Source organism: Opisthorchis viverrini (genome assembly GCF_000715545.1).
Source record: "Opisthorchis viverrini unplaced genomic scaffold opera_v5_42, whole genome shotgun sequence".
In the NCBI taxonomy this organism is placed as follows: Eukaryota; Metazoa; Platyhelminthes; class Trematoda; order Opisthorchiida; family Opisthorchiidae; genus Opisthorchis; species Opisthorchis viverrini.
In genome coordinates, this window is record NW_008751698.1 from 1979659 (window position 1) to 1998187 (window position 18529).

Genomic DNA, 18529 nt, shown 5'->3' on the forward strand with positions numbered 1-18529 from the left:
TTTTTTAGATTTCCCTACACACGAGAGCCCAATTCCGGTTGTTTACGTTAGCATCCTCTGTAAGGGGTAATTACTGTACTACGTAGAGGACTTGAAGTGCACTCGCCTGATTTGGGTCCTTTTCTGAGCAGTCGCTTTGAGTGTGACAGGACAGTGATATTTGATTGACTATCGCTTTCACTTATCTAATAGGTTTGCACCGGAGGTCCCTTGTTTGCTCTGTATGGTTACTTCTGGAATACGTTAACCCATTTTACGATATAGCCTAATTTCTCTGAAATGTGCAAAATACCCGTAGCTATATTGTGCTATTTTTGAGAGTGAACGCCGGTGCCACTCCTTTTTACTCTCTTAGTCTTGAAACTGTTGATGAAAAAGTCGTTTTCACCCACAAAAATTCGCCAGTCTTTTTCGTGTTGTTTTCTAACTTAGCCATCTTTTTGCCCACATACTCTTTTACAAGGACAAGGCGGTTGTAGACATTCCAGCGGTAAATTTTTCACTCAATCTGTTGGTCGACTCGTCGTTTGGATTACTCTAAGACTGATCGTAGACGTATTTTAAGCTTTCTACCCTAATTGCTGCTTCTTGGAAGTAAATGACTTCTAGAGATAATTATGGCCTCGTTTTACTACATCAATAATGGCTTTCAGTGCTATGTGTGCAGTATACAGTCGACGCTCATTTGGCTACACTATACGAATAACACAATTACCATTATTCTTGGGGGCGAGATGGCCCAAGTTGTTAGAGCGCGAATTTACTGACCGGAAGGTCCGTGGTTCGAATCCGACCTCTGTCTCTCGACTACCCTGTCTAGGCTTGAACAACCTGGCAGTATCCCAGCCCTCATGCAACCTTCGTGTGGCATAGCAGCTAGGCACCGAAGGGGTGCTACAGCTGAACGATTTTTTCTTATTCTTGACTATTCGTTCAGCAATTACCTTCGTGACCCGCCTAACTCAGTTCAGTTTCGTTGCTGAAAAGGCGATTGACGGCCTTCATGTTGTTGATTGACATGTAATAAAACAAACACGACATGTGTGTGCCTAGGTTAGTCCTTACACGAAGCTCCTGAGTTCCACACATAGCTCCGGAGTTCACTCTGACTGCCTTTTGGAATAGGCTAATCGTGAGCTCTAAGTTATTCTGTGAAATTTGTTTAATGTGAGCAGCTAAATCATTCACGACCTCCTGGGACGTGTGTGCAGGCAGTAAAAAAACACAGAACTACACATGTTTTTCATTATCACTCTGATCCCAGTTAGTAAAATTGGATATTTTTCAGTTAACAAATGACAAATCACATTAGAAATAAATTATAGGAGTCATGAGACTCCTACTTTGCTCAACTGGCCAGAAAATGCAGTAAAAAATGTGTTCCATCGATATATAGGGCTGTCCATGGTGTCGTCTTATCAGGAGAGAAATGTGGACTGTACTTTCCGGCTTGCCTTACACCTGTACATTTAATGAGTGAATCAATGACGCTTCACTACTGATTCGGTTTCGAGGATATCTCCGTTTGCTCCCTTGTGCGGTCGCTCTGCGCCATCCTATTGTAAGAAATCCCAACGGCATGGCGCAGTTCATTTTGTGGACTACTTCGGCATTCTCAACTTCATCGTTATATAACCATGCAGCATTCCTTGTGCTTAACTTTCACTTCGGTGGCTGATTTGTGAGCACCAGTGAGCATTTGCATGCTCAACTTTTTCGATAATATTTCGTTCCACTGAAATTCCCTAATGTTCTTTCCGCACACCTGTGGAACGGCGCGTCCTTGTGCATGTGCACAAGGACGCGTCCGCTAGACTGTTCAGTGTGTCGAGTGACGCCGAATGTTGCCATGTGCATCGATCGCTCTATAGGCGCAACCCAGTCGGTTCTCCTCTACCCTAGTTGTACGACACTGCAACTGTACCAGGTGGGCTTGACTGCATCGTCCTCCATTCTGGAAATTCAGGCTTCCATTCTGGCTAAATCTGGTGCGCTTCCGAATTTTTCTGAACGAAAGACTGTCATTTGGCGTAGCTTCATTTTGTCTGTCCAGGGCAGGGCATACACGACAGTGCGGCTCATACTGCCGTTTTGGAACAGTTGTGGTTTCCACGTTACGACAACTTCCAGTGTTTGGCCGGAGGCGTCGGAAACGTTGTCTGGGCCTGGTGTGAACATCCGCCAGTGAGCCAGATGGCTTGAGGGAGAAGGGAAACTTCCACACTGGACGAACTCATTGCGCTTCATAGATATTGCTAGTTAGAACACCTAGTTTGCACGTCAGTACCCCTTCTGTCTCGCAATGGTCCTTTTGTTCAACCATGTGCTGAGTTGAAACGACCGAAAGGTGGACAGCTTGTGACCTAGTAACGGTGTGTGAAAGTACGGACCAGGCACTTCAGTCGGGTTGACAGCTGGGATGAACGCAAAACTGGTACATAGTATAAAGCTGATGAATAGGTCTGAATTTAATGGCATCTGGAGACTAAATGGTTTATTATCGGTCTAGAACTTGCCATTAGAATTTCGCAGTATGGATTGCATAGGTCTATATTTTGGTTTGTATGGAAAATTGGGAGTTAACTGAATGCATTGTCCATGGGTAGAAGCGACGCTGAGGTGCAGGATAGCCAAATAACCCTCGCTCAGCTTTCGAACAGATAGAAGCATAAACCCAACTCTAGCTTAATTCTCACTGCTCACGAAGCAGTGCAATGCGATCTTTTGATCGACAGACACCCACATGCCTATGGTATCGCAGCTTCAAATAGGAATTGACGCGGTTGAACGTAATAGTTGCTTTTGCAAAGTATCAGTTGTGTTCTCCTACTCCATGTGTTTGTCCTTTTCACAGAGGTGTTTACATCACAATCCATGACCGGCATCATGTGATGTCCATACTCAACAACTGGCCGGAACAAAGAGTCAATGTGAGTTCGACTGTTTACCCATATTATTGGTACTTTGACCAACAGGTCGATATCACTCCCACAGGGACACTTTTTCACCTAAAGAGGCTATTAAAACAGGCGGAAATTAGCTACCGGCCTTTGAAGAATGTGGTTTACAGGGTTACGACTTCCTTTAAGAGAACTTTTTCTCTGTGCTTTTTTCTAGTACCTCGGTATATTGACTAACTGGCAGTGTTCTTATCGGAGAATTCCTCCGATTCGTGCTGAAGTATATCTATTTCGATTGTGGGTAGTGATAAAGCCTCTCAGTGGACTGTGGCCAACTTTAGGCTGTTTGATGGTGCAAGTAGGTGAGACTAAAACACATACGACATTTACTTCTTACAAGGTCCTCGAACCGGTCTGTGGAAAACTTGCACTCCTCAAAAATGTTAGACGGGGCAAGAAGCACTATGTTTGCTGAGTCTTTGTAAACATCCAAAAAGAATGCTACTTTCTGCGGTGATCTTGCGTAATGTTTGTTAATTCTCAGGAAATAGTATGCACTTCTACTCCGGAAGAATGCAAATTATTGGAATTGTGCTTCTTCAAGAAAGCTGTTCACACTCTAGCTGGGACGGTCGTACCATTAGTCGGAGATCCATGACTTTTCACGTGTTGATTGTCCTGTAAGCTTTGGTAGCAGAGAGGCCGATTCTGTGACCTACGTGAAAGAAGTTTAGTGTGACTGCTTTCATATCTGGCACAACTATCCTGCATCAAGTTACTCTAATTTTGAATGGGAACTCAGGCTTGTAACTAATCACCAATCAGTTGTCCTTACAAACTTATGAATGCCAGATGGTACTTGTTTCCACACTGGGAATCAGCTGACTCCTCTTCCGCTACCATTTGAACTTATTTGGATCGCTCTTTTTGTGTATTTGCTGATGACGTTAACCGATATGATTGCTTCGGCCTGGATGTTTTCGGGTTCAATCCATGTGAATTTCTCCACATGACTGAAGGCCCAACTGAACCGCGCTTGCAAGCATTGCCGAAATTTTCAATGCTCACAGGCGAGCTCCATTTATATTCACTGATCACGCTACTTTGGACCTGTTCCAGAAGGTGTATTCGAAGGAAGATGATGCTAATAACAGTAGAAGAGGGTTTTAATGACGCAATCTTTTTTATGACCGTCCTTCAGCATATTGCCAGAACCTTACCAAATAAGTCGACTTTTAGTTCAGTTTATGTTGTCCTTTTGAAACCATCCATATAGGCGCGTGCAGTCCCTCTTCACATTATTACACAAGAAAAAATCGTTGCGCTTGCATAGAAGGAAGCTGTCCTACATACGGAGAGCTTAGACGAGCAATCAGAATGAATGTCAATCACCTCAAAAGGAATCATATCGATACGGATCTTCACAGCAGATGCAGTCCTAAATGTGGTGAACTCTGGTGTTGAGGCACTCATTCATCATTTTGCAGGTCTGTTAAACGCGCCCACTGAATTCAAACCACTGTCACGTGGTGCCGTGGTGTTAAAAATGTGGCATGGAAAGACGCGAAAAATGAAGTCGGACAAAGTTGTGATCCCCGTCATCTATCGCTTTTGCTGATCAGAAGTGTGTTAACATTCTCATTCTCTTCACTAATTGTCTCTCTATGTTAGAAATTCTTGGTTGTCAGCGAGTGCTTAAGGTAACACCGATTTCACAGAAAGTTTAGACCAGTTGTTCATCTGAGGCCGTTTGAAAAAGTGCCCCTGTAGCTTGAGGTGGCTCAGTGGTTAAGGCACGAACTTACTGATCGGAAGGTCCGTGGTTCGAACCCGACTCCGGTATTTCTACTGTTCCTGTCTAGGCTTGGGCAACCTGACAGTATCTCAGCCCTTACGCTTCGTTCAGGTTGCATGACAGCTTGACACCGAAAGGGTTTTACAGCTGAGTGATCATCACTTTGTTCTATTTTCCTGAAGCGACTTCTGTTGGGCTGACACCTGCAACAGTTGACAACATATCAGTCTCGCTATTGCACTCCTGGTTCCCTTGACATTAGGCAAGAAAGTTAATGCTGTTCGCCTACCTTTCAGTGACAGTAATGAATTTGTTTATAGCATCCATAGCTTTAATCGACGTAGAAAATGAACAGAGCTTGGCCAAGCTACTTGAGCCCCACTTCACAACTCTTTCACTGTTCACGTTTGTCGGTACTGTTTTCCTATTTTTTCTTGTGTAGGGCCGTTTCCATCTCTTATTTTCCCATCCAGTATAAATGCACAGGTTATAGCGATATCTGTGGCTAGTGGAACTCATCCATGATCACAAACCCCCATGAAATGAGTTTCCAGCCTCACGCGAACATCTTCTTACTCATGGTTTTCCGAAATGTCAAGACGTGTTCTGTTTCACATTCGCTCGACATTGCAATGAATTAATTGTTAGTCACCAACCCATCGACGTTTTCAGTATCCTTTTTCCCGAAAATCCTGTCGTGAAACATCTAGGTGTGTCCATATCTGTCTGTCTTTAGTAGGGTTTAGCGTTCAGCTTTTTATGCTAAAGAACGAAACGCTTTCTGTTTCCATCAGTCTAGGATTGCCAATATTCACCCTCCTTTCTCGGGACTCCTTGATCAATATAACTGGGTTAATATCAGGTTACCAAACATCCATCTTCAGCAGAATCCCGAGGAATGCCTTGATTAGGTTCATTTGGATGCTTGTCACAACTCCATACAGGGAATTTTCGCTGAGATTCTTCAATCCTACAATAGTCATGTCCATCACATGTACTCTTCCCGAATACAAGCTATTAACCGCTGCAAATTCCTCTTAGCGTAATTTTACGCCTCCCTCACTTGGCCTGCTTTTCCGTAGATCCCGCTACCCTAACATAGCATTGAGTTTCACTTGTGTGAAGTGTTCACCGATAGATATTGCAGATGATTTTCCCAACCATATCTACTCAGTTCATCAACGTGTGATATCGTTGTGAATCCATGTGCACAGTGCTCTACTTGACTTGACTGATGTTTAAAACAGAAACTTTGCACAGGGAACGGCCTGACTGGTCTCATTCGGAAGAGGACGATCTCTCTCAAGGGGGATACGCCCTCTGGTGACCGTACGAGCAATTTTGATAATAGTCAAGTGATACACTGAACTTGGTGTATTTATACTTTGTAACCCTGTAGTAAAACAAACGCCCCCTTCTACAGACCATTCCTATGCAGCACTCTCTTGCAAGAAGCCGTGGTGGGGTATGAGTTCCTCGAATGGTTAAGTCCTTTCAGGACAAAGTATCGAAGGGGACCACTGCACGTGGTCTAACTGGGGGGGGGACTTTGCTATGCTTTGTTGCCCTAGGAAATCCATCGAGAAGATCGATCAACAGTGACATCCTTCAAAGCCTCATCTCTCTAAAAGGACACAGTTGCACATCGACCTTGCGTTGAGAAAACACTTCAAAGGCCTGTTGGTTTCTGCGAGTTCGTCTCTTCCTGGGTGGTTATTGCTGAAGTGACCGTGTTTAAGAGTCAACTTCTCCTCTGAACGGTTCCTCTAGGAGGACAGATTATATCACGGTCATAAATTTAAACCCTGAAGATTACTGTAGCGCAGAACCTTATACTAGAATATCGCTCGATGATGCCACAGCCTACACAGCAACGACTACTTCTACCGCACCTTTAATGCTCCTGCGTCGACTCAACACAGCTTGGAAATGTAGCTGTCTCCCACTTAACGGATTCGCTCACAATAAGGTGAAATATATATGATCAACCAGTGCACAAGTTCGGACCCAAAAGAGTTTCTGGTGCGATATCAATTTACCTAGTGAACGGGCGGTTTCGTAACGGAGTTCCCCAAACCTTTGCAGCGGTGTTAGTTTTCGTGTAGTGAAGGTTGCTCACCCTGACTAGTGCATGATATTTTGTGCAGGTAAATCAAGCAAACTGGCTCTTTGGAATCAATCTCCACGTAACACCGCAAAGTAAAACAACCATTTGACACACCGGGTGGCCATGACTTAGATTTCAATCTCCACTTTGTATCCCTTCAGAGGTGCATTCTTCGTCGATCGCATTGTCTGGATTTAATTACTAGTGGGTCTTTATCTCTTTTTCTCTCATACTTTTGCCAAAACCGATGGAAAAAGTTCGGTTTTTAATTTATGATTGGACCAGGAGTGGACATTTTTTGCCACACTTCTTTACGCTAGCCACCACATTAACCACAGTTCTGCGGATTGAGGTGGTTCTCACGTTCATATGGTGTTATGAGTCTCTAACAGGTTGCGCAGTTAACTTGACCCCTGCGTCATGCAAAACCATATATATTTTTACAATTAGAACCTGTACCTCTCTCCTATGGCCAGGCAATCATTTTCACCACTTTTTATTTGACGGACACCAGTTCCGAAGCTGTTATCTGAGAAGCCATTTTCAGCAGGAAAATGTCTGTCGGAAGAATCCCATATTTTGCATGTGTCCATCGTAGAAGGTGAGGTGTATTTCGGATATGAGGGTTCCAATGTAGAAGGTTTTCCGAAGTGTGCAAACTTAAGGTTGCTGTGATATTTCCCAAGAGACTTGCATTGTTCAGTGTACTTATATGATATGCAGTACAGAGTCTGGACAAAAGCGCTTCTGCCCCTTTGGACGTCTTCGTTCCAAGCTGTGCAACCCATGCGAGTTCAACTGAATAACTACACACGTGTATTCAGCCTGCCTTCTTTACTTCAACGAAATCCTCGAAATCCTTAGTAAATTGACGGTCTTTAGAATGGTACTGGACTGCATGCAATGTGGATTCACTGATGAAATGCGTGGACCTATTGGTTGCGCAGTGGAGTGAATTCGTACACTTTATTTTCACAACTACAAGCACGTTCAAAGCCATTTCGTCCAACGAAATATTTCAAATCTTCAACTTCGACTTATTCAACCTGGTTTCCAAACGGAACATACCGTTTTGCTTACAGCTCTGCTGTGATTGACACGCCTTGTGATGTAAGCCGCTCTTGTACACATTGGCCAACTGCTCACAGTGCAATGCGGTTAGCTCACAAGCGACCAGATGACGCAGTATACACCCTGAGGTCTAATCAATTGCTACTACTCATTAAATGGGAACTCGCATCTAACCACGTTTATGTGCAGGTTTGGTGTGAGTCTGCCGCTGGAACAACGAAGTGCCCCTTGCTGCCAATATAAGCTATTCTGACTGCCCACCCATTCCCGGGATAAAAAGGGTCAGTCTCGTGTAGCACGCGAACTGTCTAACCTATCGGTGTCCAAGCTGATTGCAACATTTTTTTCGATTTCATCATGGAAAGCCGATATGTTACAGTGCGTTGGGGGAAGTTGTTCACATTTAAACACTCGATAATAATCGTTCATCTGTAACACCCTTTCGGTGCCTAACTGTCATGCCACCCGAATGAAGCACGAGGGCTGGGATACTGTCAGGTTGCCCAGGCTTAGACAGGAGAAGTTGAGTGGCAGAAGTCGGGTCCGAACCACGGACATTCCGGTCAGTAAATTCGCGCTGTAATCTCAGATCCATCCCGCCCCAACCCCCTGATTTCAACACTGAGCACTCGAGTTTGCCGTCGGACCATTCTCTTGTTTGGACGTTCCAAAACACACTTAGCCTGCACCTTAGTCAAAAATTCCAAATTGTTTCCTGTTCTTTCTCATACTACTTCGTCGCTCCACTTCTTCATTTAAGACAGTAAACCAGTATGGTGTAAAATGAATTACGTGCCACTTCGATAAATTTGACGATAATCTGGAACCACTGTCTCCCCTCTTACCTGAATACTAAATTCACGGCATTGCCATACCTAAGAAAAGGTACCAAAGCCCAAGAGGTGGCAGCTGTTGACACACACCAATCTCCGTCGACTCGACTCGATCTACAATTTGCCCATCAACACCACGTGTACCTCAACCCTTCGCATTCTACTCATGCTACTGTTACTGAAGTTGCCGTAGATTTGATCAGAGTTATCTTTTATGCTTAGTATTCTGCATCTCTTCTCTTTGGACAGACGATTGTGTTCACCGACGGCGAGCGCATTCTGGGTTTGGGCGATCTCGGCGCACATGGAATGGGTATTCCTATTGGCAAGTTATCCCTCTACACCGCTCTCGCCGGAGTTAACCCAAAGCACTGTTTACCAGTTCAGTTAGACGTTGGCACAAACAACCAGAAACTATTGGACGTATGTTTCCGTTGATTGATGAGCCCCAGATTTTGCCCTGTTTTCTTATATTGTCTACTTGTTCATCAAAGTTCACTGTCCGGGTGCAGCCGAAGCAGCAACCAAACTTTGGACAAAATATCGGAAGTATTCGTACCCATCGCTCATTGGACGCGTATGCGGGACCGCACAGCATTTGTTATGTCAGCATACTTATCAGTCAAACGAAATGCTCCCCGTGATAAACAATCTTCGTGTCTCTTTCTTGAAAGTTTGACACTTCAAGTTTCGGACAACTTCTTTTCCCAAATTCAGTTCGGTTGACGTGACTGAGACTCAGGGATAGGTGCATCTTTTGTTGCGCACTTTGAGTTATATTATCACAGGAAGTTAATCTAGCTACCCTAGGGTGCATCTGGTTTATATACTGAACAACAGATGAACCCTATATTCGTTATTTTGTGGAATCGCTTCGAATAAAACGAGCGTGTCAAATCGAACTCTGCTCTTGTTTGAGGCGCACGTAAAGTTTTGGACGTATGTGCTTTAGAACCCAGCGTTCTATTGAAACTCCTCGGGGAATTCAAAGTTAATCGGAAGAAACCCAATTTCACTAGTCATCTTAAAATACCAGCTATCCATGATCAGAAAACATCTCATGATTTCTGTCCTCGTACTATTTACTATCCACACTAATTGTATCACTGCTGTGCGAGAACTGTGTGCTTCCAAAGAGTGAAAATGTCCGAAAACATCGGCGCACGAATTGTGTTCTCCGTAATCAAGTTATTCATTCAGACTACCCGGCGTTCCTTTCCAGTAATCTCATTCGCATTTATTTATGCGTGATTTCAGTCAATCATAATCATCAGACAGATTCAGTCAAAGGTTTCCACAATGTGGTTAGACCCCCCTCCACTTTGAAATCCAACCACAATTTACTAGTAAGCTGAACACCATTCACTAGTTACGCTTTTTTTTGCATCGTTCATCAGGATCCCTTCTATACTGGTATTCGACATAGGCGCATTCAAGATGAACGTTATGATGAACTGGTTGATAACTTCATGCAAGCGGTAGTCCAAAAGTAAGTATTATTGACCTGCCTCTGGGCTTTCAGTTTGCCCTCCCTAGCGTTTCGCTAGGGGGGTTCTCTTAAAACACTATTTCCGTTTGAGTGTGTTCATGCATCGCTCTTTTCCGAACTGCTAATCGTTTGTTGCGAATCAATTCCAATCTTTCAGCTCGGTACTCCTGTCCCACCCAGTCTGAAAAATGCACTATAGCAGTCGGGTTGCCCAAGTCTAGACGGCAGTAGATAGGTATACACGAGTGCATTGAAAACCATGATCCTTTCAGACGGGAGCTCCCGCCCTAAGTCTTTATTATTCCGCGGCATTGTACAGATCAACATTAGGTTACTTAATCTAGCAATGGACTATTGTTTTGATTAACTGGACTGGACCCCTTTCATCTGTTGCAGTCGTCACTAGTGAGAAAGACTGCAACTGGACACCTTTCAACTGACGAATGTATGAATGAAAAACTATATTTACGGGTCGGAAACCTAGCTGACTGCATTTTATAACCACTTGACTAGCAGGTAACCCAATATGTTTTCTACTGTGAGCAGTTTGACCACTGACAACAACTCAACAATTGACTCGGGGATACAGTGCAATCATGCACAGCACCGTTGCTCCCAATGAGGACTCATTTTTATGCGGACGTTTAAACTACCATTTGGTAACCCAATGTACATGCTTGTCTTCGGTCTGCACCATTGGCATACCTACAAACTGCCTTTTTGTGTGACATCTGCCTTCTCTTCCAATAGGTATGGTTTGGATTGTTTGATTCAATTCGAAGACTTTGGCAACCACAACGCTTTCCGCCTGTTAGAGCGCTACAAAGATCAGTACTGTACATTCAACGATGATATCCAAGGTTGGTTGTAGTTTGACATGTGCTCGATTTATTCCCGCTATTCATGTATGTAGTTAACCGAGGTCAGGTGGTTGTTGATCTGTTTGCCGAACTTGACAATTTGTTTGCAAACGTTTCTTCACCACTGGTGGGGAAATCGTTACTGTGCGGTTGGTTTGGCGCTTTCTACGTAACTGCTTGCGTTTTATGTAGCTTATACAAAAATAGTTGGTATCCATTGATGTCATAGGCTGATTGAGGTCAGCTTTATCGTGATTTCATTGGCCCGTTCATGATTCGTGCCACGTGGGACCGGTCGGTTCACTAATCATTGCCATCCCCTGGTAGTTGACCTCACCGCAATACACTCGAAAGGGAAATAAGAGGGAAAAACGTCGGTAGAATCGGTCTGTGGTTGTGACCTTTCAACCACTGTATATCGGGCTTCGTAAACCAACCATTACGATTCATTTAGACATTAGCTAATCAACTCCACAATGTAGCGATCTAGAATTTGGACACAATCTTGGTTTCACAAATTGAAAGCTAGGATATACAGTCAATGAAATAGTCCGCCGAGCTGCAGTAATATTGTCTGGGTTTTCTTATGACGAACAGTTTGTTTATCAGGTGCTTTCAATTTTTGATAACGTTATACTAGAAACCAAGTGAAACCTTTCAAGGTGGTCACACATCAAACGGACGCCTTGGGAGTCCGTCAATCAGACGCCTAAAGCCTTCTTTGTGCCGGTAAAAGATACTGAAACAAAAATCCAGTCGCATCTTTGATTTCGTTAACCGGTTTTCTAGTCCGAATTTAATCTTCAGGTCGACGTCGGACGAGGAATGTACTTATTACAGTGGTGGCTAGTATTCATGCAGACGTGTCAGCATTTATCCGGAAGCTGCCTGCTGTCGCGTATGAAAGTACTAGATCGCAGGGTTCGTGCGTGACCTATGACTAATCAGAATTTACCTTGGTCACAAAGGAGGCCGGAGTTTTCCGTCCTTGAGATTATCATTTCAGCGATGATCTGTGTGATATATTATGTTTCCTGAGAACAATTCTCTATAGAACAGTGGTCCCTAGAACGAGGATCGCCTACAGAAATTGAACTGTTACGATCTATCGTTACGATGGAGTTGGATAATCGACTGATCCAATGATGACCATTTATATAGTTAAATTTCCTCGTCTCATCTCTTGTACATAGCCACATTCAACCTCATGGTTTTTCAAGTTTTTGCACCATGTGGCTGTGGCAACTGTTGAACCAAAACCATACGCCAGATGTATCGCTGAAAGCCATATTCGCCTAAAGTTGCCAAAGGTTTGGACACAACTATCAAGAGTGATGTCGCACGTCCAGATACAACTGTAATGGTGCAACGTACTTCTTTTAGATTAAATAAACGATAAGGCTGATTAGCTCGCAACTTGATGGAATCACAAAAACGGGCGGATTCAGTTGAATTTACAGAAGTTGTTTCCAAAATCTAATCTTACAAATGTATTGACGTGACACTACTCCACGACAGCGGAGCTCGAATGTTGCCGAGTTTTAAATTGCTTGTGCCGAAATATGTTGATTTTCGTTAATTTACTCAAACAACTGCCTTAATTAGGTAGGTAGCGTTTATTGAGGCCTAGAGCCAAGACTCACCAATCCAGTTCGTTCAAATGAGGTCACCACATTTGCACACTTGATCATCAGTCTCTTCTCTCCGCTTGCTTTCTGGTGGAATTCCATCGAACGATGGGTCGATAGGTTTAGCCAAAGTGTGGATAGGGGGTGGCCGACCATTTGGCGGCCACGAAAATGCTCGCGACATGGTAAAGATTGGTCTGGAGTACCAAGTTACCCGCGTATTCCGAGAAAATTAAGGATACGGGCCGCGCGAATAGCGTGTCCCAGCATTCAATTGTTCTTTTGTTTAGTGCGATTATGAAGATATTTTGACTCTGTTCGCAAGGCAGAATGTGTGAAGTACTTGAGATTTTGTGCCAAACAAGCATTCGGATCAAGCTGTAGAAGTTAAACTTGGTTTTGACACCAATACTCTTAAATTTTCGATGATACCATTCACAGGTTAAGTGGGTTCTTCTGATCACTTTCATAGGAACTGCGCTGTTGCTTGTCGCTGGCTTGCTAGCCGCTGAACGGATTACGAAGCGAAAGTTGACTGATAACATTTATCTCTTCGTTGGCGCTGGTGAGGTGAGTGAAGATTTCCACTTGTATCTTAAGATAATGCGTAAATCTGTGGGTCATTCAGTGTGCCATTTTTTAAAGCATTTTCCCTACCCGAATCGAATCGCAAGCATTAGGACAGCCACTCAAACATCCTTTCTGCAAGGCTCCCAATGTACCTTCGAACAAATTTTGCTTCATACTGATAGTTTTTCCCCGACAGACAGTTAGAAGATGTCCCAAATTGAGTGGGATATCAGAAGGCTGTCTGCGACACTTACCACCATATTGAGGTATAGGATAGCTGCACCGGGCATCCATCGCCCGAAAACTCCCGTAAAAAGCTTTGTTAATTTGCGTCTGATTGAAAGACGTTAATTGAACCTGGCGTAAACAAGCCGACCGTAGACATGCCTGGTGAAGTCAAAGATAATTCCATCCATTTTTTCACAACAGTAATAGTAACCCGTGTATGATACCATTCACAGTAAAGGTGCCTCCGAGTTGTTTATTGATTAGTATGAATTAAGCGGTAACAAGCTATCTGATCCCCATCTGCACAGTTTTCGAAAAGTCTTCATCCTCAGACGTCCTTCTGAACTTTTCTGGACGTTGTTTGAATGCTAAACAATAATGAGCAAACACTGGAAAACGTTCCAATAATTCCAATATTAACCTTTCGTCAGTTGCAGGGGCTGCACTTTAACACTTGATCAGGCACTACTCGTATTTTTCATCAGTAGTATATACTGTTACACCCCCGACTCAAACAATGTGTGGTCGGATAGGTTTGTGGACCGCCACACGCTTCAACCTGAGTAGCCATAATCCTTATAAACACATGAACTTACAATATCATCCTGGCCCGTCCTAACCTGTGTGAGCTCACTCGCAGCGTTGCCAATCCAGTACATTTAGTTCACCAATCTTGGCATGCAACTGTGTGAAAGTCATTCTGATGCACTACACCACCTGCTTATAAGCGTGTGTATGGTAAGTTTTGTCTTTGATCGATAGGCTGATTCACAAGGATGATTCTGACATTATAATCACTTAAGTCTATCAAACCAGAAATAAACTTCAAAATAACTTTTGGAGGATGTGTTGGATGTCCGGTGCCCTTCGATGGGGCAAGGGAGGCAGTTGCTCAAGCTCCTAATACACTCCGTTCGAATAGCCGGATGTGCCGTCACCGGCGATAGAGTCAATCCCCAGACGGCATTTAATGTTTTAGGCCCTGAGAAATGTAGGACAACTTGAACGTTGTGGTGGCCTTGACTGCCCTTCGTGTAATCGAGGATATCTGGTGACGGGGCACGCCCTTTCTCTCATGCCCCATTCAAAAACGGTTTCATTCTGTTTTACTGTTTTTTCTCACACCGCCAACTCGTTCATATACTTTCTCCATAACATGTTTTGAGATGCCGTGTTTTACTAAATGCTTTCAAATCCCTCCCTGGTAACGCGAATGGCAAATCTTTAAAACATCGTCCCAACTGTTTTCTGAAATTCACCATATAATTACTCATTTTATTGAACTGGTTTGAGGCGAATACCCATACATCTCTCTAGCTCCGTGATCCGGTCCGATTATGATCACAATGAAGGCTTTACTGTAGCCGTTAAGTATTTTTTTTCCAATTTTCGTTTCCTTGGCGTTCATGAGCGTCATAACAGTGTTTTAATGGAATTTTCCGGATGCGAAACTGAAAAGGTTAACCAACCGAAATGATAAGTGCGAGATTGGGTAACAGTTCGCCTATTAAGCTTACGTTAGCATAGCACCACATTTAGTTGAAGAATACCATAGACGGGAAATTCGTCTGAGTTTGCTTCACTCTCCCTTTAAAACAAAATCAGTTTGCAAATGAGCGTACTTCGCGAATCGCGTCCAATTTGAATTCAGTTAGAGCACAAGGTTAACGGCAACTCGGACATTGTGCCTTTGTGATGAGCTCTATGTAGGACCGAACCGGTCGTGAACTGTCGAACAGTTTTCGGTCTCTCTACGGGTAGTGTTCGGTCTAGACAAAATAGACCCCGTTTCTTATAGCATTTGAAACAATGTCATATTTGAGAGACAATTTAACCAAGTCTCACATCAGGAATTAGAATTATGAAGTAAACATTCGAAATAGTTGCCCTTTTATCCCTTTTTCCTAAATTAAGATTGAGTTTCACATTTTTTCTCTTGCGTTTGGATCTGGAATTTCATAAAACGTAGCACATGATGAGTTGGTTAAAAATGCTGTTTTGAAGCTCACACATCGTAAAACTAACCGGTGCATTGTCAACAAACGCTTATAATGGAGGACAGTCACTCAGATGAGTGAACCAGCTGTTTAGAGCTGCGCAGCTGCAGCACAAATCATTTGCCTATGAAAAAATGGAGTCTGTAGGCAATTAAAATTTATCATACGTAAAAGATCTAATTACGGGGGCCTAAACTGGCATCTCGGTATCCATGCCGGGATTTCTGGCACACTTCTGTGAAAGAAGGTTGTGGACCTAGGGCGTGAATCGGGGCAGATCAATTTTACTACCAGCGGTAGTTGGCTGAATTCTTTATGCTGTGCTGCCGATGCTTTCGCAGCGGGCTCGCTGAGAATTACCGGAAGAAACTACCGCAATTTGTCCATCTAAATGTCTTCCCCCGAATAGTGTGAACCATAATAAATCAGTCTTTCAACGTCACCAAGTAGGAGTTCTGGCTCAAAGCCATCTAACTGCGTCCTTCTGCTCTAGTGCAGCTGACATAAATCCACTTACCTTGCTCGCCAGGATAGGTCACTACTACTGAAATGTTACTTAAAATCATCCAGATCAACGCCCCAAACATATTCAATGCATGTTTGAATGGACTTGTTACTGACCGTAGTACAATTACAACAATGGCACTTTAGAGGTTTTCAAGTGTAATCCTTCATGTGTATTACTTGAAAAGAAAAATCCAATTCGTTTGGATTCTTGCAATGAATTCCCTGAGTTCCACTGAATATTTGAACGAGTATCACAGAGAAGGAACACTCCGTGCCTAGGCGTGTTTTCGTTCTCCCTTACTATTATCTTCACCATAAAGGAACTATTCACAGAACCGTGTGAACGATGTATCTACTTCCCCAAACTGTGTGGAATCTGAAACTTAATCTGGCTTTCTCTCGGTGGATTTTTTGTGAATTTGTCCATTTATGTGACCCTGAATAGCATCAAACTGCACGGCCACAGACTTTATCAGTCTGATTATTTGTTATTTGGCTTCTGCGTAACCTGTTTTTGTCTGATCATAACATTATAACATCTTTCAGCGTACCGTTACTACTTTGTTCTCTGATTATCCTGACATGTTCTCGCCCAATCGTCTTGCCTCATTTCAGGCAGCCACCGGAATGGCGCAACTACTCGCGAAGGCCCTGCAAGTGGAAGGTCTTAGTAAGAAAGAAGCTTGCAAACTTATCTACATGGCTGACAAGGATGGCTTGCTTGTTCATGTGAGCGGTCTTTACTGAATGCTCTATATATGCACCTGTTTGTTTTGATCACTTTATAAGCAACTTTTTCGCTGTTCTTTTCAGTAGCATTCACTTTAGTAAACGATTGTAAGATCAACTATTGCCAAATGTTTAGGCAGATTTCGATTCGGATTGTCGCAGCCGTGGGAACCACAGCACATACGGCGAATAAGGTCGGGTAGCTAGAAAACGGGCCGCTTTAAGAAAAACAAGGAACCGGCTGTCCAGCAATTTCATGGTCACCCTACGCTTCATAGTAGATCTAAGTTGGGAAAATTGTGGGAGTCGAAAAATGCAGCACAAATCCAGTAAAGCGTCCAGTTGTCTGCTTCTGCCCGATGTTGCGAGATCGGACGTAGAGTGAATATCCGGTCCATAACACTTGTATCGTGAAGGTTGGTTTATGTTGGAAAATCACTCAGGGAGTGCATTTGCAAATATCTTAGCGCCAGTATCGACGAGATCGAGTTCCCAATGATTTTCACCTGCACTTACTCCCTAAATCTAGACGGCTTTTCTTTTGTTAACTAAGACATACCAAATAGATTCCAGTGGTGTTTTTAGTCGAACTATCACTTGTGAGGAGATGCACTCCTCAGTTGCTGTTTAATATCTCCATTTTCATACCGCAACATTTAAAATAACCTACGTCATCTGTTCTTCGGATGTCAGAAAAGTTCACTCAGTTTCCTGTTATTATATCAGGGTTTTGTCGCACTGTTTCCCCCGTGTCTCTAATGCTTTCCGCACATTCGCGTTTGCAGAAACCCATAGTTGGGGGTGAAGTAGCTTACCCAAGGTACACTCTTGTTGCTGTTTACGCCATGCGTTAGTTGGTGATCTCTATCGCCCAGCGGCCAGGTTTCCTTTTGTAGCCGGTAGAAAGGCTATTTCATCGGAAACCCGAATGTAATACCCTTTCCCACAAATTTATTAATATAGAGGCTCTTCTGGGATTCAGGACGACTCCACGAGGTCTCGATAGTCCCGGAGCGCAAACTTTCTGTAATTTTTTAAAACATAAGTCGGCTAGTGTCTCATTGTATATTATTGGTGAAGAGTTCAGTCCTTCCAAACTCCGTCAAATGTATTCGTGATCCGCTTGTCACGCGAATGCGTGGTCCTAGGGTGCAAAGCGTTCGAAAAGTACACTAAAGCAACCAATGCAGGGAGGCTGTGCCTAACCCTCTAACTGGATCATTACCCCGCAAACTTGAAGTCGATTAAATGCTGCTCTGCTGGTCTGGTGCTCTATGGGCGAAAGCAGAAGTCGTTTCGGTTCTGACAGCTGAGGGCTGCTTGAAACGATCTCGTGAGCCTCGGTTTGGAAACTTCTTGTTTACCGATCTTTTACGTCTAGTTCTCACATGTCCCCAGGCTTACCTTTTTTCCAAACCCCCAATTTGTGCATTTCTCGCTTAACTTAGTCAGCAATTCTCCCTACAACCTAACGTCACTTCCTGGTGTACGCTGCGTAAAACATACTTCATCTTCCACTAGCTCTGTTTTCCAATTAAGGTCATTTTAAACATAATTGCTTCTAGCTAGCGTTTTCTGTTCGTCGTCCCATCCTGCAAAACCTTTGTAGAACACACCACGGAGATAGTTTTCAACACAATCCTCCTTCTGTTGGTCTCATTGCTCCAGCTCATTCCCTTCCCATTGTTCTAGGATCGACCAGAAGGCAACCTGACCGATCACAACAAGTTGTTTGCCAGAAACGATACTGAGCCAATACGAGACTTGGCAGAAATCGTGGCTACTTGTAAGCCAACGACCATTATCGGTGAGTTG

General features: G+C 43.5%; 2 protein-coding genes across 2 annotated transcripts in view; one reads left to right on the forward strand and one right to left on the reverse strand.

Annotated features, from left to right (window-relative positions):
• Positions 1 to 18529, forward strand: part of T265_03119 (hypothetical protein) — a gene marked incomplete at both ends in the record, with an annotated part of 53783 nt that overhangs the window by 25403 nt on the left and 9851 nt on the right. The window contains 7 exons of the mRNA XM_009167524.1: positions 2855 to 2930; positions 8956 to 9129; positions 10104 to 10195; positions 10946 to 11055; positions 13156 to 13253; positions 16601 to 16714; positions 18407 to 18521. Of these exons, the coding sequence (XP_009165788.1) occupies positions 2855 to 2930; positions 8956 to 9129; positions 10104 to 10195; positions 10946 to 11055; positions 13156 to 13253; positions 16601 to 16714; positions 18407 to 18521 (779 nt within the window). The remainder of the gene's footprint in view (positions 1 to 2854; positions 2931 to 8955; positions 9130 to 10103; positions 10196 to 10945; positions 11056 to 13155; positions 13254 to 16600; positions 16715 to 18406; positions 18522 to 18529) is intronic.
• T265_03121 (hypothetical protein) overlaps positions 1820 to 18529 on the reverse strand; it is a gene marked incomplete at both ends in the record, with an annotated part of 23633 nt that continues 6923 nt past the window's right edge. The window contains one exon of the mRNA XM_009167526.1: positions 1820 to 2197. Within this exon, the coding sequence (XP_009165790.1) occupies positions 1820 to 2197 (378 nt within the window). The remainder of the gene's footprint in view (positions 2198 to 18529) is intronic.